This window comes from Salvia miltiorrhiza, chromosome 8 (assembly GCF_028751815.1).
Source record: "Salvia miltiorrhiza cultivar Shanhuang (shh) chromosome 8, IMPLAD_Smil_shh, whole genome shotgun sequence".
Lineage (NCBI taxonomy): Eukaryota > Viridiplantae > Streptophyta > Magnoliopsida > Lamiales > Lamiaceae > Salvia > Salvia miltiorrhiza.
The window spans coordinates 2,127,574-2,151,849 of NC_080394.1; the positions used below are offsets into that span (position 1 = coordinate 2,127,574).

The 24,276-nt window shown below is 37.0% G+C and overlaps 4 protein-coding genes across 5 annotated transcripts; 1 reads left to right on the plus strand and 3 right to left on the minus strand.

Moving 5' to 3' along the window:
• Nucleotides 1-509: 509 nt before the first annotated feature.
• LOC130999895 (uncharacterized) lies at nucleotides 510-23,297 on the minus strand. 2 transcript variants are annotated; one of them, XM_057925589.1, is made up of 16 exons: nucleotides 23,143-23,297; nucleotides 22,885-23,025; nucleotides 21,649-22,191; nucleotides 20,304-21,482; nucleotides 19,867-20,194; nucleotides 19,189-19,444; nucleotides 18,881-19,097; nucleotides 18,231-18,583; nucleotides 17,441-18,007; nucleotides 15,765-16,956; nucleotides 14,952-15,305; nucleotides 14,609-14,846; nucleotides 11,736-14,437; nucleotides 11,506-11,657; nucleotides 10,636-11,040; nucleotides 510-715 (listed from the first exon to the last, which is right to left on the minus strand). In XM_057925589.1, the coding sequence occupies exons 2-15, from the start codon at nucleotides 22,999-23,001 to the stop codon at nucleotides 10,647-10,649; spliced, it is 8,592 nt and encodes a 2,863-aa protein (XP_057781572.1). In that variant the 5' UTR covers nucleotides 23,002-23,025; nucleotides 23,143-23,297; the 3' UTR covers nucleotides 510-715; nucleotides 10,636-10,646. The 2 variants fall into 2 exon arrangements, with proteins under 2 accessions (XP_057781572.1, XP_057781571.1); XM_057925588.1 differs by lacking the exon at nucleotides 510-715 and having other exon boundaries at nucleotides 10,461-11,040.
• On the minus strand, nucleotides 773-1,177 carry LOC130997053 (histone chaperone ASF1-like). Its single transcript, XM_057922332.1, has one exon. It carries the CDS (start codon nucleotides 1,175-1,177, stop codon nucleotides 773-775), a length of 405 nt encoding a protein of 134 aa, XP_057778315.1.
• LOC130999896 (putative disease resistance protein RGA3) lies at nucleotides 1,021-6,066 on the minus strand. Its single transcript, XM_057925590.1, has 3 exons — nucleotides 2,517-6,066; nucleotides 2,128-2,238; nucleotides 1,021-1,157 (listed from the first exon to the last, which is right to left on the minus strand). The coding sequence occupies exon 1, from the start codon at nucleotides 5,969-5,971 to the stop codon at nucleotides 3,671-3,673; it is 2,301 nt and encodes a 766-aa protein (XP_057781573.1). The 5' UTR covers nucleotides 5,972-6,066; the 3' UTR covers nucleotides 1,021-1,157; nucleotides 2,128-2,238; nucleotides 2,517-3,670.
• On the plus strand, nucleotides 9,513-10,133 carry LOC130999899 (splicing factor 3B subunit 6-like protein). The gene has a single exon (XM_057925591.1). The coding sequence runs from the start codon at nucleotides 9,546-9,548 to the stop codon at nucleotides 9,924-9,926; it is 381 nt and encodes a 126-aa protein (XP_057781574.1). The 5' UTR covers nucleotides 9,513-9,545; the 3' UTR covers nucleotides 9,927-10,133.
• Nucleotides 23,298-24,276: the final 979 nt, after the last annotated feature.

Consider the following 24,276-nt stretch of genomic DNA (forward strand, 5'->3'; position numbering starts at 1 on the left):
TCACTCTCTTATAGTACTATTTTTGTCATAAGGTGTATTTTTGGCATACTGTTTGTATATATCTTTACTTTGTCAAATTGAAGGTTTTGTTTGATAAACATTTGAGTCTCACAGGCCTCCATTCAACTGATTGATTATTTATCACTCAAAGATGAGTGAATTATTTAATCATCTTTTAATGCTATCAATCTTATTTATCTCATTAACTAAATTAAACATCTCCTTAAAGAGGCGTTCACTTTGACGGATTAGTCTTGATAGATACAAATAATAAGAGTAATAATCTCTTGTTTACTTTGATGGATTTAAACTTTGAGATATCTCAAGGTCCTTGATTATTTTTATCATGTAAGCTAGTTTTGTTTGATTCTTACCTCCTTGAAAATGTGGGACTGAAAAAATCCTACTACTAATGATAAAAATATTCAATTATGTATCTTATCAATCATGCAAAGTAAACGCTCCCTTAAAATATTTTTAGGACTGCATTATTTGTTCAAATTGACGGTCCATTCAAAAATTATTTCAAGTTTTTAAAACTTTTCAACATTCTTCCTTTTCCCATTTCACAATATCCTTCGAAACTAAACTACGCGTTGTTGTGGGCATGTGTTGGTCTAGCGGTAGAAGGTTAATGTTCAAGACTAAAGCTCGTTCAAACTCGAACCATCCGAAACTCTAAAACTAGTCGTTTATCAAATTCAAGCTAGCATGCCTCAATATTCAAACGCAAGAAATAGGCATTCATTCATCAAGAAATGGCAAAATCTGGCTACCTCTTCTTCTCACTCCCTTTCCCTTTATTTAGCTTGTTTTTATTCTTATTCTTTCCTTTTCCTTTTTTGCTGAGATTGGTTTCCACTTCCTCAGCTGCTGAATTCCCTTTCTTTGAATTGCTTTTCTTCTCATTCTTTCCTTTACCCTTGTTCCAGGGATTGGGTTCAACTTCCACAGCTGCTGAATCCTCTGTTTCACTATCTTCGTCTTCAACATTGTTGTCGGAATTTTTGTCATCATCCTTCTCTTCAGAGTCAACAACTACACTGTCGTCGTTCTTCCCAACGAGCAAGCCCGTTAGCGCCTCTAGTTGAGGTCGCCTTGCCTCCATGCTCTTCAGAAGCTCACCCATCTCTGCCATGGCTTTAGAATCATACTCACTGCAATCAAGGGCAGCCATGGTTGGAATTAAACAATAACATATAGGCTTAAGTTTGATGAAACAATGAAAGAAAATTAAAGGATTTTGCGGAATAAATCATATACATAAACTATAAAAGAGATAGGGGCATGCACAATTTTCTCTAACTTAAGAGCAACATTTTTTAACTCCATTTTATAAACTGAATGTGCAGATGGATCAGGCTGGTATAGCCCAATAGACTGTACTAATTTGGCTAATTTTTTTAACCATTGTGTAATATACATAAATATTGTTGTGAACTGCGGTTTCTATAGATATAGAAGTGACTCACAACAAAGGAATCCTTATAACGATCAATAAAGTTTGTGAATCATCCCAGTTGAACTTAACAGCAATATCTCACTTTCCATATTTATAAGCTATCACCTTAAAAAGACTTTACTTTTCATATTTAATAAGATATATGACTGATAATTTTTATCATCATGATAAAAAAAATACTATATATATATAATCTCAATTTTTCAATGAATACAAATCAAACAAAATTTACTCATATAATAGATATGCAAAATCACGAGTAGAAGTGGAGATGCTATGTCTGTGTCAAACAAATTGGTATCCACATCCTCTTCAACTGTCAACATAATAATCCTATCAACAAAAGTTCAAACAAAGAATATATAGGGAATTACAAAAAAAACACTCCCTCCGTCCACGAAAGAACTTCCTATCTTTCCTTTTTGGGACGTCCACAGAAGAACTTTCTACCTATTTTTGGACTATACCCCACCACTTATAATCCTCTTACTTTTCACTTTTCACAACTTTCAATATTAATTATAAGACTTTTTCACCACTCTCAATACACTCAACAATATTTTTTCTTAAAACTCGTGCCACTCCCTCCTAGAAAGTTCTTTCATGGACGGAGGGAGTATATGAAAAGAGGTTGAGAAGTTATCATGGAGAAAATTGATACTCACTCATTCCTTCTTCACTGATCCCCTTGCTTCACCTCCTAATTCTTTAGAGGCACCTCAAACACAACTGTTTGCTCGTTTCACTTTCTTCCGTTTCACTTTCTTCAGAATCAACTGTATCAACACAAAAAAGAATTAATGACAAAAAGCTATAATGACGACTAGCCGTAAAAATGTAGTAAACAAAATAAAAATAGTTAATCTCCTATTGTTTAAGCATATTGAGATAAAGTGGAGCACCAAACTAATAGCAACCGAACTGGAAACTCCATAAGATAAGATAATTGATTTTACTAGCGTACCTCAATTTCTGATAATTAGAATTTTTTTCAAATATAATACACATGTAACTGTTTCTATTAAAACAAACAAGGGCAGATATTGATACTCACCATCACCAGCATTGTCATTGGAGAGATCATTGTAGACGTTGGGGATATGGGAAACCTTAGGCCATTCAGAATTAGCTGCCTCACTTTGAATCACTATTTCCGGGCAATCACTAAAATGTAGTTCTTTTAATGTTGTGAGGCGCCGCATTGCATCCATAGAGGGTAGACGCCTTAGCCTTTTGCAGTTATATAAAATCAATGATTCTATAGATGAGAGGCTCCCCAACCATTCAGGTAACTCTTCCATTCCAAAATCCTCTAACCTTAAACTAGAAAGAGCAGTGAGATGTTGAATTGATTCCGGCAGACATTTCCAACTTTCCATCCCATTCAAAGTTAGCGAATAAAGCGAGTGGCAGCATGCTTGCAATATGGCATCCACAGTCTCCATCGAGCTTGACTCCCCCATACTAAGATCGATGCTTATTTCTCTCAAGCTAGAAAAAGGCGAAATCTCAAGATGAGAAGTGGCCATAAAATTAGGAACGCCTTTGATTATCAATTCTATTAGACGAGGCAATTTTGGGAGGCAGTCAATTACCCTTGGTAGATTCTTCAGGCTACTTAAACCCTGCAACAACAACTTCTCAAGAGAGAATCCTAGCATTTCACATGGCAAATATTCCAATGCTTCGCATTCAAGAATCTCGAGATGGCGAAGGGATGTGAAGCTTCCTTGTGATTGTTCTACGCCGCTATCTCGTAATTCTCTCAAATTGGTGCAGTCCTTTATATCCAATTTAGAGAGGGTCTTGTTGTTACTGAATAACCAATCAGCCGGGACACATTGCAGACCGATCCCATTAATTGTCAAATCTTCAAGGCATGACGAGAGATGACTCGGAACACTCATCAATTGCTCACAATAACAAATATGCAAATGTTTGAGGCGAGGAAATGCCTTCACTTCACTTGCACCTGAAACTTTTATTTCTGCCCACTCTGTCAGCTGAGGCATTTCAGACAACCAGAACGATTCGAGAGCTGGAAAAGAAATGTGTGTCTCGTTGTTCATCATTCCGTAGAATGAAGAATTTATACACTTCAAATTGCTCAATCCTTTCAACTCAAGGGACTTGAGATCGGGCAAGTGCCCCAACATTGGGATCTCTTCAAATTCTAAGCAGTCAATGAGTGATAACGACATTAACTTGTTAAGTACCACAAGAGCCTCCAGGTGCATCTCGAACTGCCATCTTCCGAGTCCATAATGGAAATCTTCTGCCTTTGAATCCCCGAATCTCTAACTTCTTCAAATCTGAGTGAGGCTGGAGGCCTTCTAATACATTCTCATCATTTCTTTCACCTTCTCTATCATCACCCCATGCCAAACACAACTTGAATATTTTTGACTTTTTGAATAAATTCGCTTTCCCAGCCTCCTCCTTATCATGAACCCTTTCCAGATTGCGAATCTGTAACTCTCCTTTAAGATTATCCAAACTTTCAAGCTCTTCAATTTTGCAGCCATTCTTGTCTCCCACTCCAAAGTTCTTTAGCGTTTGGAGAGAAGTTAATCTCCCAATTCCCTTAGGCAACTCTACCCTCCAGTCAACATAAAGATGCCTTAAGTTAATCAAGTACTTAATCGTAGTTGGCAATTTTTCCAAACCTAGTGAGTCTACTCTCAGCGTCTGCAAATGAAAGAATTCACCAATCCAATCAGGCAAATATTCAATTTTTGTCTTTGAAATGTCTAAATCTCTCAGATGTATCAACTTTCGAATCGAACTTGACAACTCTTTAATTCTAGAGTCAAGACCCAAAACATGCAAACTTTCGAAGTCTGAGAAGTTGATACCAGAAATATCACCTTCGGGTGTTATTAGTAATGTACGCAAAGATTTTGCCATGTCTTTTGGGATTGGACATGATATATCTCCACAGTTGTTGTCTCTGAGAGTCATGTATCGAACTCGGCAGCTACCCACCGTATTGTTAGAGGAACTTGAAACAGAACAGGCGAGATCGTGCACAAGATCGTGCATTCCACAACTTTCTACATTTCCGTAACCATCTGTCTTTGAAACTTGGAGTAAAGAGTTGTGAAGAAGAATGTTGATAAATTTTTCACCCACGGACTCCATGTCATCGCTTCCATCAGCTTGAAGAAAACCTTCTGCCATCCACAACTCAATCAGTTCCTGTTTCATGATTTCGCAACCTTTAGGAAACATCGCACAGTACGCAAAGCACTTCTTAAGTAATGGCGGGGACAAATTGTCGAAGCTCAATCTCAATATTTTTGTGATACTAGCTCCTTCATCTTGTGAAAGCCATTTCTGTTCGATGGAGTGCCATTTTTCTTCTGATTTATTGCGTAGCACTCCCCCAACTATGTTGGCAGCTAAGGGCAACCCTCGACATCTTCTTGCAATCTTTCTCCCAATGGCCTCAAATTCTAAAGGAACATCCTCTTTTCCAAAGGTTTTTCCTCTGATTATTGACCAACACTCTTCATCTGATAAGCCGTTCATTTGATGTATAAAATACGGATTCGCAATTGAAGCTACGCTCATAATTCTGGTGGTAACAACAATAGCATTTCCCTTCACACAACTAACTCCCGACAAGGAATTTATAAAATCTTCCCATTTCGAAAGATCTTCATTCCACACATCATTAAGAACAAGAAGATAAGTTTTATCTTTCAAAGCTTGTTGAAGCTTTCTCATAATACCTTGCCTATTCTCTACTTCAACTCGATCACAAGTCAATTCTTCGAGGATTTTCTTAAACAAAATGAATGGATCAAAAATTTGAGAAACATGCACCCAAATACGCGATCCAAATTGAGTCTCTATCTTCTCATGATTGAAGACTTTTCTAGTCAACGTCGTCATCCCCGTTCCACCCATTCCGCAAATCGAAAGGATACAAATTCCACGTTCATCACTCTTAACACTATTTGTAAGTTTCTCAACTAATTTCGAGACAACATCATCCCTTCCAATAAAAAGTGGATCAACAGCGAATGAATCAGTTTCAAAAGAAGCATCAATCAAATTGGGTAAAATGGAAAGCCTCCCTATGAGGCCAAGTTGGGTTGCCTCTTTGCTAATAGAGTCCAAATTGTCATTGATTTTTTTTATCCTCTTAGCCATTTTTCGAGGATGTGCAATATGATTGAAGGATGAGAAGCATGATAGTACCTTTTCCTTGATTGGTTTGATGGCCTTAATTTGTTTGGAGAGAATTTGATAGTTGAGCTCATCCAAAACGTTGTCGGCGTCGAAGGCCGCGTTTTCAAGCTTTTTGAGCCAGCTCTTGACAGCTTGGTCGTTGATGGTGCCCATCTCAGCTTCGTTCAAGAATTTCTGGATCATATCTAAGCTCTCAGTTAACTTTGCTGCGTCTTTGTCGAGACCTCGCATTAGTGAGAATTCTTTCTTGGAGAGGTCGATGAGGTTTTGGATTAGAACTTGAAGGATGGCGGCAGCTGCTTTTGCTTCCATTCTTTGGGCTGCTGATTTAGAGAGAGAAAGAGAGGGGTAAGGAATAGGATTGGAAAATTGGCGCAAGAAGAAGAGTTTACACAGCCTTTGTTTCGGCCTAGATATGTTTTTCTTTTTCATTTTAATATTTATTTAATAAAATGCCCACACTTTATTTAATATTTCTATTCCCTCCGTCCTAAGGGTGTGCACTAATTTCTATTTTGGGACGTTCCACAAGAGCGTGCATTTTCCTTTTTTGGACTTCTTCTTCCATTAATAACACACTTACCTAACATTTATTAAAACACGTGTCACCAACAATCATGATTCATGCACACTCTTATGGGATGAAGGGAGCATTGATTAGATTCGTAAATGATCTCAATATTATTTGACTAATTAGCTCATTAATTTGGTGAGTAATTTCTGGATAGTGTCGAGAGTGTCAGTTAGCTTTTCTGCATCGTTGTCGAGACCTCGGATTAGTGAGATTTCTTTCTTGCAATGGTCTATGAGGTTTTGAACCAGAACTTGAAGGACGGCTGCATCAGCTTCTTCCATTGTTTCTGCTCTTTGTGTGTGCGAGAGCGAGAATTGGTGCAATGCAAACTGAGCAAGAGTGTACAAAATTTGCTATGTGAATGTGAGTGTGAGAGAGAGAGAATTGGTGCAAACTGAACTAGAGTTCACAAAATTTGCTGTGGATGTGTGTATGAAAGAGAGAATTGATGCAAACTGAGCAAGAGCTTACAAAATTTGCTATGTGGATGTGTGTGAAAGAGAGAATTGATGCAAACCAAGGAAAAGTTTACAAATTTGCTATGTGGTTGTAGGAGAGAGAGAGAGAGAATTGATGCAAACCAAGGAAAAGTTTACAAATTTGCTATGTGGTTGTAGGAGAGAGAGAGAGAGAATTGATGCAAACTGAACAAGAGTTTACAAAATTTGTGTGTGTGTGTGAGAGAGAGAGAATTGGTGCAAATTGAACAAGAGTTGACAAAATTTATCTTTAGATCTAGTCTTTTTGTTTTTCATTTTTTAAATAGATTTCAATCTCATCGAGGCATCTTTTTGCTTGAACATGTGGTAGCTTGCATGAACAAGACAATTTATTCATAAACAATATTTGAAATAATAATATCTTTCTATCAGACGAATTGTTTTATCTCAACAAGGCAGCACATTTATCTTTATTAATTCCACTTGTTTAGTTTCTACCTTGTCTTCTTCTTCATTCAATAATTCTCCCTCGTTTTTCTACTCATTCAAAGGAAACATGCATTTTTATGTGAGGGCAACAACTATGTGACCATTTCTCAACCACTCCGACGACGAAAACTCAACAATAAGGTTTTAAAAATGATAAGGTAATTCATCATTAGCTGGCACAATTAAATGTTCAAATAAAGTAAGGGGGTTTAAGCTAATAACTAATAAGAGTTGATAAATGTTATTAATAGAGATAATACAGCCTATGATATGAATACATTATTGTACAAGACAGTTTCATATGTGTTGAATTAACCATCATATATAAGATAGGCTGCAACTCTTTCATCTTGTCTGCTTTAATTTCCAAGAAGATCTGTTTCTGCATGCAAACACTTTCTTGATGTCTATTGTCCTAATTTCCTGATTCTCCTCATGCAATTCATGATTCTAATTAATAATCTTATAATAATTAAATTAAAGCAGAAGAAATTAAATTGTGGGGAAAACTTAACTGGGGCATTCTTACAAGCATTTCATCAAACAGTTAATGCCCAAAACTCGAACCATAAACGCTCACACATACATTCATAAAGTAATAAAATTTCCAGCAAATTCCCACAAGATTGATCTTCACTATTGCGAATCAAAAGCTCGCTGAAGATTTTCAGCTATCAACTTAATTAGATTAAAAAATCCATCTCCACAGTCTACAGACATGTTTTTGTGTGAGCACGTTCGTCGTCACTTGTTATGGGACGGAGGGAGTAATATTTTAATTGTTTTTATCAATAAGGCAGCAAATACCAAAACTAAAAAGCAAAAACTGATTCTTTAAAAAATTAAAATAATAATAATAATAATAAATTAATGTGACATACTTGTTCAAGCTTGTAATTCATCATCTCCTCTACAGCACCAAGCTGCCTTGAAAATTTGGAATGAGAGAGAGAGGCTTTCTCTATTCTTGACTTGGGCTTGTGAAGTTTGATCCAGCTAGAGAGAGAGATTGGGTTTCTGTTAGAGTTGGGCCAAAAATGGATTGAGCAAGTTAAATTGATATACACCAATAAGGTTTGAGTGATCAATCCATGCATTATAATTATAATATCATTAAAAAAATTGGACTCTTAAAAAAGTCCAAATTATATTATTATTACAAATTTATATTTAAATGGTCTAAAATTAATTTTTTAAAAAATATGAATAATATAAAAAGGAAAATAAAACAACAAATATATATTATTCAAATACATAAATAATTCGTTCACATAATTAAAAAAATCCATATAAATATTTTAAAATTATAATGTTTAGATATATAAATAATTTTTTATTACAAATTCATATTAAAATTAATACAAATTTCATTTTTTTAATTGCATTAAAATTACTTATAATTTAAAAATATTTAAATTTAAAATAATTATAACCAAATAACCATGCAAACTTTTTTTAGTGTGTGTGCCGTCAGAGAGTTAACATCTATACATTGAAAAATCCCGATTTAGGGGGGTGTATTCGTTGTGGAATTTGATGGATTTCTATGGATTTTAAAAGTCTGGGTGTATTCGTTCAAGACTTTTAAAAGTCTGCAGAAATCTGGGTGTATTCGTTCAAGACTTTTAAAAGTCCATATAAATCTGGGTGTATTCGTTCAAGACTTTTTAAAATCCATACAAATCTAGGTGTATTCGTTATTCCATTGACTTAAAATCGGGAATGACTTTCATGGATTTCATCCAAAAAATACACACGACGAAATCAGGCCAAGAACCACGAGAATTGAAATCCATGAAATTTTAAGCGAACGCTGAGTTCCAGCGCCCGCGGCCAAGAAGCCAGCGAGCGCGGGAAGTCAGCGGGCGCTGGGTATAACATAGCCCACTTTTGGCTTATGTTTTCGCTTACATTGTGCCTCGAAACTTTTGGTGCTGTGTGATGTGCTTTTGATAAGTGATGGCTGACAAGCTTGTGCAAATACATAATTATTAATGGACCGACTGCATGGCTGACAAGCTTGTGCAAATGTCTTTCAGGTGGCAGCCTTTTTTGATGCCACAAGGCCCACAATTGCAAATATTAAGCTAGCTACGAATTGGATATTAAGCTCGCTGGAACCCAGCGCTCGCTGGGTTTCCAGCGGTGCTGGGACTCAGCGGGCGTTGGCATCATGGATTTCAATTCCAGAATTATCTCCTAAATTCTTCGAAAATCAGTGAAAATTGGGATGAAATCCAAACATGAATTCTTTGAAAGTCGTCTGGAATCTATGTGAATTCCATGAAATTTAAATTCCATGGACTTTTTAAAGTCTATGAAAATCCACAACGAATACACCCCCTTAATTTGAGACGTAACCTAATTCCCAAATCCTCTTCCAATGGCCGCAGCAATCAGCCTCCGCAAAGGCAACACCCGCCTCCCGCCCGAGGTGAACCGCGTGCTCTATGTGCGGAACCTTCCGTTCAACATCACGAGCGAGGAGATGTACGACATCTTCGGCAAGTACGGCGCGATACGGCAGATCCGCATCGGCACGAACAAGGACACTCGCGGCACCGCCTTCGTTGTGTACGAGGATATCTATGACGCCAAGACCGCCGTCGACCACCTCTCCGGCTTCAACGTCGCGAACCGGTACCTGATCGTCCTCTACTACCAGCAGGCGAAGATGGGGAAGAAGTTCGATCAGAAGAAGAAGGAGGAAGAAATTCAGAAGCTCCAGGAGAAGTACGGCATCTCTACGCCGAAAGATAAGTAGTTCCTTCGTTCCTCAACATCTTCTGTAGAAAATAGTTTGTGGTTACATTGGAAAATGTTCAAAATATGAGTTTGTGGTGCTACTAATTGGAAGCTCGAACAGCTAATTGGTGCTGATTTCGCTTTGTTAGTCTATCTTTTTCATGTTAACGACACATGAGTTTGTGTTCTCGCAAGTTTTACATTGATAAATCTCTGTTCACGGGTAGTTTGTTGTTGAATTTCGGTCTAATTTTCATTTCATCAATCGAGATGCCCTTTCTGTGGTGGAAAAAAAAAAGAGAGTTAACATCTATCTCATTTGAATTTAGTAATTAGGGGGATTAATTAACTTGTTAATTATCCCCTTATTTTTTTCCCAAATAACAAACGAGCCAGTTAAATTGTGACAACTCAAAAAGGAATACGTGCCATTAATAATGGGACGAAGGGACTATAATTTTATAATGCATTTTTTCTTATCACAGGACGATAAAAATTGAACCTTACGCTTTTTTCAGTTCCACAGTATACTTCAAAACTAAACCAGACGTTCTTAACAAAGCAATGAAAGATACCAATATGTTAATGCACAATATAATCCAAACATTTACATTAAATTGTGCTACAATAGATAGAAGCTGATTCTTGATCGAATCATCCAAAATTATAAAACAGGATCACAAGTCGTTACAGCAGTAGTTAAAAGCTATTATCAGATTCAAGCATGCCTCAAAGCTGGCTACCTCTTCTTCTTACCACCTTTCCCCTTCTTTGCTTTGTTTTTATTATTATTCTTTGAATTCTTTCCCTTTCCCTTTTTGTTGGAATTGGTTTCCACTTCCTCAGCTGCTGAATTCCCTTTCTTTGAATTGTTTTTCTTCTCATTCTTTCCTTTTCCCTTGTTGCTGGGATTGGGTTCAGCTTCCACAGCTGCTGAATCCTCTGTTTCACTATCCTCATCTTCAACATTGCTGTCGGAATTTTTGTCATCACCCTTCTCTTCAGAGTCAGCAACTACACTGTCGTCGTTCTTCCCTACAAGCAAGCTCGTTAGCACCTCTAGCTCAGGCCGCCTCGCCTCCATGCTCTTCAGAAGCTCCCCTATCTCTGCCAGGGCTTTAGAATCATACTCACTGCAATCAACGGCAGTAATGGTTGGAGTTAAAACAATAACAGATTGTTTAAGTTTAATGGCACGTAACTAACAAAAAAAAACCTGCAATAAGGCTGGAGTGTATGAAATTTAGTAATTACTAGTTTTTGAAGAAAAAAATCATATCAACAGAACTATAAACAGAACAATAGAGACATGCCTGAGAGATTGACATTTTTAGTCCTACAGAAATGGGAAGTAGGGGCTAGTTGAGGTTTGATTCTATTAGTCAAGCTTATAACAAAACTCAAAATGGCTCAATAGGAGCTTAACAGTTACTCGAGTAGGCTCTAAGATCAAGCTTGGATTCGACTTAACTACACTAAGCCTTGAAAGCCACAATTGATTGAAGTAAAATCTGAACTCAAGCTCGACTCGACAATCAGTTGAGTAGCTCCACTCAACTGATTTCGAGATGCGTTCAAATACTAAACTGTTAACTGACCTTGTGTGTAACAAAGACATAAGAGTACGTAAATCATTGACCAAGCTGCTGGCATCAAATGGAAGCTCATTTTCTTCACCAGAATCAGACCTCTGTTCAATTAGGCATTCAATAGTACCAGTTATCAAGCTTATATGGCCCTCCAAATCCACCTGAAAAGTAGACAACACAATCAGCTACAGGATTCACATTAGCCTAGAACAATGAGATTAAACTAAACTTTATATTACCTTCTTTCCCAGAAAAAGACTCTTTAGATTTTCATCGTTTCTATTTGTATATGACTCTAATGCTTCAGAAATCTCCCCAATAAAATCCCAGTTTACTAGCAATTTCCCACTTCCATTCACTGAACTTGAGCTTGAAGCAGTTTTTGAAGCCATTTCTGAAGATTCCACAGCAGCATTCTTGTCTTTATTGCTGACAACAGGAGGCATGACTACACTGCTGGGCTCGATCACATTAGTTTCAACCGTAGTAGGCTGACCATCCGACGCTGCTGTGCTCCTAGGAAATAGAGTTGTCATGATATCAGCTCTGCAAGAGAAGGATCTCAAGTCGAGTAAGACAGCATCAGGATATGTGAAGTTGCGATTGATGTCACCCGAATCCACAATGACAAGAGGATCACCAACAAGCTTGAAAGCAGTAGCAACTGCTGATACAAATTGAACATAACTTCGCCTTCTAGGTCGAAGAGCTTCACAGAATACTCTTGGCAGGTGGGATGTGATATCCAATCGGGACATCTTCTGATTGAGTATATCAAAGTTTAAGCCCCAGTTTACAGACAGCACACACAGAATCATGATAGATCTCAGCAGAAGCACAGGAATATAAAAATTGCATTTGATGGCAGATTTCTTAGTCCATTCAACAGATTCAAGTCTGTTACAAAGAAACTGCTCAACCACCAGGAGAACAAACCTAATCATGATATCTGGTCGGGATCTGTTGTGCGTTGCCAAACTGGTTCTGGGATTGGCATCCGGTGGCATACTTACCAAGTATTCAACAAAAGAGGACTTTGTTGTATAAAAGAAGCCACTTGGATGAGGAGCCAAGATCAACATTCTTTCCAAAAGATAAAGAAAACAGTTTGGAGATATATAGTCATACAGCCTCCAACTGATGTTATAAGTCTCTTCCAAAGCACTATGCAGTAATTCACTCAAAGCTTCCCTTGAGCACCTCAGTGGAGATTCTTGCACACGTTGTGAATGTGAACCATCTCCAATAGACTTGCCAGATTTAGATTCCTTCGCAGAATCTGACTCAATGGGGCCCCTGAGATTCTCGATGAATGACTTCCAAGGTGTGCCGTTTGAAAGCCTTTCAGAAATTATATCATAGAAGCTGTTCTTCAGTTTGCCATTTCCTAGCATTGTCATCACTGCCCGTCCAATCTGCCCACTACTCAGTTCCCTCCTTCCACCAATATTTCTGATAACAATTTCTTCAAGTAAATTTCTAGAAAGGTCAGTTTCTCTCAAAGAAAGCATGTTTTCACATAATGAGACTCGAGGGTCCAATGGGAAAACAACATCAGCATACTGAGTACATTGCTCCACAAGACCCTGCAATTTCCTCTTATCTTGGAAGTTCAAAGTAATAAACTTCGAATCCATAAAGAACTTTGCAATGTCGAATATGTGTAGCTGACACATACTTTTGCAGTACCCCAGCAATTGCATCATCATGGGATTATTGTGAAGACGTTGAAGAGCTTCCAATACTTTAAGTCCAACAACAACTAATTCTTGTAGCCAGAATATACGAGCAGCTGATGCAAAATGACGAGGTTCTAAAGTCGCCACATTTTTGTTCCAGCGAATGAAACCCTCAACATTTTTCACCCAAGCAGCATCAGGGTTCAGCAAGTGGAAGGAGACACACGAATTATCGGGCAACCTCAATCCAAAGTAATGAAAACAGAACACAACAAGGCCTTCTAGTTCAATGGAATCTGTCTTTTCAAGGCTGTGGAGACATTCTAATATCTCTAAACTGTGTACCTTCCACAAGTTCCAAAGGTAAACAAGTGTTCCAGAAGAGACTTCATTTCTTGCAAGTCTCTGATTGAATGACTTTGAATCCAACTGCAATTCACGATCCCACTTGTACTTGGCAACATTCGCGCCAAAATGTACATCTAGAAGTTTCCGAACAACAAGAACTTCAGCAATTGGAGTTTCGTATTGCTTTGAAGCATTGTAAAACTGTATCAATTCAGACAAAATTTTGTGATCATATAACAAAAATCTGGCCTGAGCACAAATTGACGCATGATAGGTTTCAGAAACCTTCTTCGCAACCAACATCACTCTATTTAAAAGTTCCACTTTCTGAGGAAAGGACTTTAACGGCCATCCTCGATTACCAGATCCCCACAGAACATTAGAAAGAACGTAAGACAATGTCAATGAACATGAACTAGAAAGATGTCCTGCTTTTTCCAGTAGATCAACCTCTCGTAGAGTGTTTCCTAGACTCTTGGCAATCTCAGAAGCCTCATTGAAGTTTCCTAACTCTTCTTCCAAAGCCAAAAGCTCTTCAAGGTAATCCAGTGACTTTAAAAAGTTGCGTTTGGATTCTGCTGAGCAGAAAGCTCGAACAAACCTCATTAACGACTTTTTATCATTTGCCTTGTGACACTGTAAAGCACAATTTTCCAAAAACTCTTGCACAATTCTGTCAATCTCCATAAATTTAGCCATTATTACGCTGTTTGATAGAGCGTGCTGCTTCCACTTTTCAATATACTGCAAACCAAGGTCAAAATGATTTCCCTTGGAGCAAGCTGACAAGCAGTCTCTGAAAAAGTTCCCGCTCTCATAAACTTTGGCAGCAAGTTCATGTTTTCCAGCCAATGAGAAGCATTCACCAGCTTTTCTTATTTCTGACTTACCGCACTTGTCTCGATAGATCCTTCCTGCATGGATGAATATGCAAATCAGGTATTTCATTTTGGTTTGCTTTACTAAAACAGGTACAAACAACTTTTTTCAATAGAATTGAAATGCCAGAAGTGGATTGAATGATCTTTGAAACAAAACAAAACAAAAACAAGCATGCTCTTTGTGAATGTTAATCTGTAATGCACCTGCTCTTTCATAGTCCCCCAATTCGCAAAAACATTCAGCTGCAGATACAACTATGTCAATTGAATCAAATATTTCTGCAGCCTCTCTAAGCACTGTAGCTGCCTCTTCAGAATGTGAACCGCGTAGGCTGTCAGCAACAGCTCGAAGTCCCGAGGCTTTAGCCCTTTTCTCCCATGTCTCTTCACCAGCTTTTTCAAAGCACATTGTCGCCATCTCATAGTTCTTTTCCCAAAAGAGCTAGCACCAAAACGACAAAGAAAGAACAAAAAAGCACTTAAAAATCAATACTGAATGATAAACGAAGAAACAAATAACAGAAAACAGGGAGATGAACAAACTAACCTTCATACCCTGCGATTTCCACTCTTCAGGAGTGCTAGCCCTTTGCATTGCCTCCGCCATAGAATCATCTATTTTCATCACTTGCACGAGTGACAACTTCCTCCAATAATCAAGCATTGGCTTGGAAACCTCTACATTGTTTTCACAAATCCATAATCTTTGCCTTGTTCTAGTAATCGCCACATATAATTGCTTCAATTCAGAGCATAGCAGATTGTGTCTTGACTGGCTAAAACTCGGAAAGGACGTCAGAGAATCACCAGCAAGAAGACCTTTTTCATATAAGAATTTATACAGAACTCTCCATTGGTTGCTCAACGGTGAGGAGCCGAAGAAGTTATACAACAAAACATCCTATTTCCAGTACAAGATCAAGAAATCAAAAGGTTATGGTAATATGACATATAAAGTCATTGATTAATATGAACTATGAAGCTATAAGAGAAGCTTAATAATGAAGCAAATTAGAAACTATTACCTGTTGGGTCAGATTTAACTATCCAAAGATATACAGTGTAATGATACAAACCCATACAGTTCATCGTGACATAGGCTAAACAAAATATGCAAAGATCATAGAAGAGTTTGCTCTTCCAGAACCATAAACAGCTATGCTTGAAACATAGATATGCCATATTCATTAATATGTGTCTCCTCAAACCCCATAAAAGAGGAAAGAATAATAAATTAATAATATTGGAGAGTATGACATTGTTACAAACATATCGAACGTGCATGAAATAAATAGAGAGGCTAGGTGCTGCAGAGGTGAGAAAGACATGCATAACAAATAAAGATCAAAGAGTTGCTGACCTGAAACTCAAGGCCCTTGCACTCCACTATAGTCAGAATGAGAGCTTGATGACCAATGTAGTCAGAAATTTCCTTTTTTGCCGAATCATCCCTTACTAGAATAACCTGGTCGGCGCCAAAACCCACCCATTTTCCACTACTCTTTCCGCTATGTCCAAAAATAGATATAATCAAGTTATCGTCACTTCCAGGCTCTAGAACAATGGGGGACTCACCATATATACGACTCGTCTCTGGGTCCAGCTTATCAATGGAATGTGGGAAAAAATAGCCTATAAGATCTACAACACTCTGAGCTAATCTAAGTACTCCAGTATGGGTACGGAAATTGTAGGACAAATTAAACATATCGGATATAAGTCCTTTGTCTTCATTACCTGCAAAATCAGGATTTCGAGATCTCATAACAAACTCAGTATAGAATAAGGATCTAATATCCTCAAACCTAAAGTCAATCCCTCTGGCAATTGTCTGAGCTGTATCACCAGAAAACATAAACCCTTCATCAACATTGTCGCAGATGTATTTGAAAAGGGAAATTTGCCTCATGGTAAGGTCTTGCACTTCATCAATGTAGACGAAGTCCATTTTGTCACCAGGAAAATATTCTTCATTGAATCTGAGATGAATATCACTCACAAAATCAGCAAGATCAAATTCACCGCGCTCCAACTTCATTTTCTCATAGTCCTCAAAGATATCATATATTGCATCTCTTTGTTCCACATATAGGGTGGATCTCCTACTCTCGGACAATGATAAGTAATCCTGTCTGCTTCGCTTGTAATCACACGATTCACCTTCCAGAGGACTTCCTTTAATATGTGAGATTATCTCAGTATAAACTCTTGAAGCATCAAGACTCTTCTTCAGCTTTTCATTGAAACGGGGCCAATAGATAGAGGAAAATCGATCATAAGTTACCTCATTCTTCCTCAAGAAAGTCTGTAGTGCGACTGATCTTGTGCCTTCAAAAATAGGGGAATCTCTTACAGAAGGAAACCTCTGAAAGAATGACATTCCCAGACTGCCATCGAGCATCATTAAAAACTTGTGAAATGTAATTATAAGAGGGTATTTTTCCTCTCGAATGCCAACAAATGTGTCTGGGATATCTTTAAATTCAGAAACTTCATCAACATTATCCATACTACTGGCGCAGTCCTGTCCAGAGAAGCTTTTAGTAGCAATGCTGCAAAAGTTGGAAATGTGAAAATTTCTCATTAAGTTACAAGTCTTTGAAAAAAGCATGAAGCAAATGCTGTTGCAGTGCAATTCAAAATATTAACTTCAATAATTTCAGGAGGATGTGAAAATGACTACTTCACTTTTAGAAAACTCAAAATGCATAAGAAGGCAATGTAACATAGCATGTTACTCAAGATGACATATGTAATACGGATAAAGTTAGTCAATTGATACTCTATTATAAATTTGCAAATGGCTCTTTCAAATGGGGTATTACGTATCATTTCCTTTCTTCATGAACGCAAAAAGTGTATGCATTGGCAACTAATGTTTATGTACAAAATACTCATCACATGAGTACTGTAAATGATTTGTAGCATTGCAAAATGCAAATAAAATAAATGACGAAGCCATAAGAGAAACAACAGTCTTGCTCTTGAAAGTAGGTGATGATTAGAAGATGCGGTGACAGAGTGAGATGAACACACCTTTTCATCTGAGCTACATTCTTTTTAACAGCATGACACAGTTTTGGACTGACAGTGACAAATAGCTGGCGTAATACAGGAACCGTGGGTCCACCATGCAACTGTTCAACATCAACTTCATCGGTGCCACTCACATCGCTGTCATCATCAACTTCATCAGTAATACTCACATTGTCGTCAACTGACATGGAATCTCGTGAAGCAATGCAGAACTGCTGAAATGTCTGGTACAGCTTCATAGTTAGTATAGTCGTCTTCCCAGTGCCAGAACGACCCAATATGAAACTGCTTTCCTTAAAAAGTATTATTTTCCGTTCCTCGTCAGTAACTTCAAATGGGAGATCAATACATTTACCCTCAAAGTCCGACAGCAAATGATTTACAGTACCACATGACAAGGAGTAGAATTTCATGAGCAACAAGCTTTCGCTAACTTTTGAGTTTTCAACATAAGTTCTGCATTCAGCCGAGCTAGTATTTGCACCAGAGACTAATTTGGAGCTACTGGGATCCTTGAAACGTATTATATCACTGGAGAGCGGCCAACTCATTGGCACCTCCAAATTCCTAAACAAAAATTAAAACAACAAAATTAAATTTAACATCTTTCAACAGTGCTCATAAGCAGAAAAGTAATGCCCAAGTCTATAACAAGCCGATGGGTTTATCACATGATAAGTCTCACTCTTCTATAATATCTTGTGCACAATATAATGTGTTCTTTAAGTACAGAGAGCACATCATTAAATAAGATGCTGGCATCCAAATCCACTTAACCAAATTGACATACCTCTCAAATAGCTTGTCGTTGCAATGATTGATGAAATCATCTGTATACATAGAAGCTATGCTGTCAATTCGTTTCAACAATTTTATGGTGTCCGTCATAGGCAATATGTCCCACACTTTCAAAACTTGCTTATGGATGGAGTCCCTCATCATGTCAATGGAGCATACAACAAAGTATATATCAACCTTAAACTGTTTTATGATGTATGAAGAGCTCTCACATTTCCAGTCCACAATTACTTTCCTAGGCCGCCAACCATTTCCAAGCTTTATTAGCAAATTTATGACCAACTTCTTTGTGTGAGAGAATCTCAGTTTCTGAAAAGATTTCCGGAAGTTCTCACTGAACAAAACCTGGAGATAAGCATAACAGCCAGTGAGGAGAAGAGAAAATGAAAGGATACAAAATGGGAACATAACAGTAAGAACCAAAACCATAATTCATAGTGGAAAACCTAGAATAGGAAAGAAAGAGCTTCAGGATGGATGCTCAACCAATGAGCGGCAAGGTATGAAGCTATGAAATAGCTTAAACTACTCAACTTAAAAGCAAGGAAGATGCTTAATTGATGCTGACATGAGCAATCTATAAATGAGTGTAACATAAAGAGTAACATAATATTACTTCAGATATCCAAAATAATCCATTACCTGCCACCTTAAATTTTCGAAAAGTGTACTCTCCCCACTTAGAAGATCATCAAATTGATCCAACTCTTTTTTAACATCTACAATAGTTTTTCCAATGTCGCTATCTTCATCAGCATTGAAGAAACATCGCCGATTCTTGGCATCAGACACTATTGCTGTCCAAACTGAATCACTTCTATTCAAAGTTCTTTCATTTCCTAATATCCATAGACAATGACTAGAAGAAAGGGGAAGATTGATTATATTCTATTAGAAACAAAAAAACAAAATTACACAAAATAACATGCATAGACAATTTTAACCCTTACCAAGCTCGGGTCAAAGCAACATTGGTTCTTTTAGGACTACACAAGAAACCAATGGATCCACCTTTGTGAGACCTTACAGTTGATATAATTATAATATCTTCCTCACCACCTTGAAACCCATCAATTGACTTCACCTTAACTGTAAACCTCTCAAGGTTATCATATCTAGTTTGAAGCTTATCTTGAATTGCAGCAACTTGAGCAGCATAGGGAGAAATCAAACCAATACTCAGATTTCCTTTTGAGCTACTCCAGGCTGCTCATGATACATATCAAAAACAAACTGGTAAGAAACAAGGATATACACTTTCATGAGGCATGTAAGCTGAAAAAACTCAAACTGAAAAATAAAAATAAAAAGATAAATAAAGGGTCTCATGTCTCACTAAAAAACATAAGGTGGCAATCTCTAATTAAATGGAAACATCTGACATAAATTAGAATAAACTGTCAATAACATTATGCAGATGAAGTAACTACAACATTTAATGAGGAAACCACTATAAGAAACTATTCAATGAAAACTTTTCAAGAAAAAGCAAACATGAGTAGCAATCATAAGTTACTCTAATTGTGCTTGCAACACGCCAACACCACAACAATTAACTAATCAGCTTAATTTCTTTATAGCTTATTGTCAATCAATTTGCCTGAAATAGTCTGACAAATGAAATGTACCTTTGAAGAGTTTCTGCACAAGCTTCACTATCACAGCGACCTCAACCATGTTTCTTCTGCTGACACCCACATCATCCAATTCCTCTCTTCCACCACGGATATTGATGAATGAATAGGGACCAAACATTTCCCCTTCAAGATATGATTTTTCATAGCTTTTGCTCTGCACATTAGGTCCATCCAATATTTGGTTTTGATAGAAATTTGAATTGGGAAACCAACTTATTGACGGATGCATCCTATACTGCACATTAAGCAGATGCTTGGGATGACCCATTGAGCTTAATCTTTCAAACAAGCTTCTCCCAAAGCCAGCTTCTTCGGACAGCTGCACATAAACAAATCATTGTCGTTATTGATAAACTTCCACTGAAAAAGAAATCAGCCTGAAGCAGTACAAGAATTGCAATTTAACAGATAAGAATTCAATGGAGAACCTTGCTAGATACTGTTGCGGGCAATTGAAACTCGTCACCAACAAGTATAGCATGCCTCACATCTTTGATCTGAAGTGCTATGGCTGTTTCACACTCCTTTACTTGAGCTGCTTCATCGATGACCAGTAGTTGGAATGGCTCCATATCAACTGAGTGTAGCTTGAATGCCGATGATACAGTGCAAAATATCAGAGAAGCTTTCTGGAAGCAGAACTCTTTAATTGAACTTTTACCAAATGCTTTTGGAAAGCCAAATCTACTGAGAGAAGTCAGAAGAGATCTTAGAACGAACAGACACTGGCTTCTGACACACTGTAAGGATGATGCATCAAGAAAGGAATCAGAACCAATCATTATTTGTTGCGCAAAGATAGTCTCCAAATGCTTAGACGTCATGCCATTGTTCTCAAACAACAACTTTTCTAGAGAGTCAAGATGAGAAAAAAGTTGCACCACGTTTTCGTAGTTCCCCTCATCAACAAAACTTCTTGGTAAATGCGTGATAACTGTCAGCATGCAATTTCTCAAAGGTGATGCTAAATTCTTAAATCTATCTCTAGCATAATCCAAAAATGATTTGGTACCAGACTGCACAGCTTCACCATCAAAGTTTTCTTCGGATTTGATCTGTTCATTTTCCACATAGATTCTATGCTGAGAAACACAACCCTCAAGAAAATCAATCATGGACGAAACACATTTCCTCCAGCCAGTTAGTGGTACTAAGATTTCTGTAAGCCGATCAACACGGTAATCTAAAAAAATTTCCTGAATGTCAGAACCAACTTTCAGACGATCATTGTTCCCAAAGAGGAGCATTCCTCCAAAAGGACAAGTCAACATGCTCTTCCCACTTTCAGTTTTCACTGCATTTCTCACAAGTGTCGTCACACGAGAAACCAACTCTGTAATTGCAGTATTTGTTGGAGCACAGATGACAGTCCTCACATTCATTTCTAAGAGGATGTAGAGCAAGACACTTAAGGTTGATGTCTTGCCAGTCCCGGGTGGACCCCATATCAGCTCCACAGAAGACTGGTGCTTGCATCCAATTTTGCTTATAGAGGCCATAATTGCCCCAAGCTGTGATTCATTTGACTTGGATAATAAAGTTGATTGAAACTTCTCCTCGACTTCACTGTGAAGACCTTGAGGGCAAAATTCACAATTTTCCTCACCCTGTTTAAAAATATACACACTAGTCAAAACTTAGGCAAGCAGAGAAATGTAGATAGACCAAGTAAATTAATTCCATGCCATGCTAACCAACAGAAAAATCAAAATATTTTAAAGGTACAATAACTTCATAATTCCATAATGCTTTTAGACCAGCAGAAGAGTGTACCAGGTCATTCTTGACTAATACTTTCTCAATGATCTTCAGATTTCGACGCATTTTTAATGCCTTCCATATCCTTTTGTGAGTGGTTATGTTCGTCAAGTAAACCACATAGAGTGACTTGCTTTTCTTATCATCAACTTCAACATTGTGAGCAGTTTTAAGCTTGAAAGCAGAGGATGAACAATTATCACCATTCTCATCGTCAGAAATGTTGACTACAGATGCAAAAGTGTTCATCCGTCCAATGCGTTGCAAGTCAGAAACACTTTCAGGTTTCGAATCAGATAGCAATACAAGATCACCAGGCAATGTTCTGTATGGCTCTTTGCCACGATCAGTGATTTTGTTTCTCCAGTTGTCAACTTTAACATTGTACACAAGTGAGTCTGTTTTTGCCACGCCGAGAGATACCACTTCAGAGAAAGGTGCCTTGTAAACAGTTTCCAAGGAAGCAGCGATTGCAGCACGCGTTTCTTCTAATAACGGGTACGCATAAGATAAAAGATAATGATCCACACTTTCGAATACCTCAGGAATCTTCTCCACCTATATGTTAATGGAAACTGAAGTTAAAAGGGGCCAAAAGTACAATCCCAACTTATATCCATTTATCTCATAATGCTCAATAAGAGATATCATCTTATAAGAGACAAATATGCAAGTACTTTAACATCTCCTCTTCATCCAAGCCTGCATGCATTACTACTGCAAGCATATACAGTGCAATCCAAAGCTTAATTCGACCGCATTGAGTCTTAATAAACCAAGCAGCCTTAAATTAATCAAATTTAAAACACCATCAAGCAATAGTATCTACCTTAGCTTTGTCATTTTCTTTTCATCCTTGTTTCAATCAATTCAACACACCAACAACACCACTCAGTCGAAGAAAAACACTGTTTCACAACTTTAAGGACCACCAACAAGAGCTTACTAGTTTTATGTAAAAAAAAGGTTACGCTTGCCAAAAACGGAGCAATCATTTGTTGAAGACGAAATAACTAAACAAATTTCATTGAACACCATAACAAAACACAGCCAACGCCTTTAAACTCAATAAACATATTACTGTTCCTCGATTTGCGAGCTCGCAAACACACATACAGTGTGAGTTCGTGTGTTTTCGAAAATGTACAGTGCGCATCGGGAATAGTACGTCAGTTCTAGCATCAACAAAACCCCTAACTCAGACTAAAAAAAAGCAAAATCGAAAATCCGCAACTACACACACTCACATACCTGATGCTTGTACACATCCTCGTCAAAAATGTCTACTAGAGACCACGAAAACAGCAAATCAGTAAAATCATCTCTAGGCCACGATCGGTTACTAGTTCCTGAACAGTTTTCCTCCATTTTTCAGCTCCACAAACTGAAATTCTGCAGAAAATGAACAATAACTCAGAAGATATGAACACAACACGGCCGCATGCATGAGTGATTAACTTTATGGGTTCGCTTCGTGATTAAGGAAAACTGTAGAAAAATGCTACCTACCTCAGAATCTTCCGTACGTGCAATACGATTGAGCAAAGTTGTTCCACTAGAAGAGTGAGAAATCGGAGAGATTTATTCATTGATTAAAAAAGTTGGGAAGATGAAAAGTGTGTGTGGAAAAAGGTGAGAAATAGTGTTGGAAAATGTAAAGAGCGCGCGTCTTTTCAATTTCCTTAGACTACTTTTATGGTCATCGCTACAAGACAAAAATAAAAAACTAAAAAAAATGTTAAAATTAAAATAAATTCACGACCGATTACAATTTCAATTGCAGACCAACTTCTAATAACCTCTATTGTGGGGAAGACATGTGGCACAAGTGTTTGATTAATGATTACTTTATTAATTTTGTAAACCATTTTATATCACTATTTTTGTAACTTAAAAATATTGACATAATTTTCGTAAACCATTTAATATCATTATTTTTGTAAGCCATTTTATATCACTATTTTTGTAATTTGATTTATTTTCTAAGCTTTATTTTATTATTGAGTTTGTAGCTTCATTTCAGTGCGCATAAATTTTTGAATTACTAATTACGGATATAAATAATTTATATATAATTTTTAAATATAATAAAAATTAATATATAAAAAGTATTATATTATTAGCAAATGTATTTTAGGTTGAAAGATGTCATTGATAAAACATAAAGGTTGTTGAATTATGGGTTGGTGTAGGTTGTTGATAAAGGTAGTCTTAACTCTACTGGTTTTCTTCAGTTCTTCGCTTTTCACCCATGGTAGAAATACTTTTTACTCTCTTAACATTTTAGCGCAAAGTGAAAATAAAAAATGCCCATTTTTTTTAGTTGTAATGAAAAATATCTATTTTTTAAAAATTATTGTGTTTATGCCTTAATTCACTATATTATTCTTAATATCTCAATCATAAATATACTTATAAGATAGAAGTCTTACATATTCAGTATCTTTTCTTAATAAATCATGGCTGCTTCAATTTTTTCCTTATTAAATCTCGATTTCTTCGCTTTATGTATTTCTTAAAAAAAAGTAACTAAAAATATAACTTTAATTATAATACTAATATAATAAAAAAAGTAGATAGTCGATTGAAAAAAAACTCTGAAGAGGTCGGGCGGCTACCTACTTTTTTAGTCTAAAATTTTAA

Bases quoted from the DNA above. Each gene is read 5' to 3' on its own strand.
- LOC130999895 (XM_057925589.1), bottom strand. From the start codon at position 23,001: ATGGAGGAAAACTGTTCAGGAACTAGTAACCGATCGTGGCCTAGAGAT. The intron at 19,445-19,866 runs GTACATTTCATT...TATCATGAGCAG, and splicing joins TGTGCAGAAACTCTTCAAAG to CCTGGAGTAGCTCAAAAGGA. The intron at 11,658-11,735 runs GTAATATAAAGT...TCTACTTTTCAG, and splicing joins GTCTTTTTCTGGGAAAGAAG to GTGGATTTGGAGGGCCATAT.
- LOC130999896 (XM_057925590.1), bottom strand. From the start codon at position 5,971: ATGGAAGCAAAAGCAGCTGCCGCCATCCTTCAAGTTCTAATCCAAAAC.
- LOC130997053 (XM_057922332.1), bottom strand. From the start codon at position 1,177: ATGGCTGCCCTTGATTGCAGTGAGTATGATTCTAAAGCCATGGCAGAG.
- LOC130999899 (XM_057925591.1), top strand. From the start codon at position 9,546: ATGGCCGCAGCAATCAGCCTCCGCAAAGGCAACACCCGCCTCCCGCCC.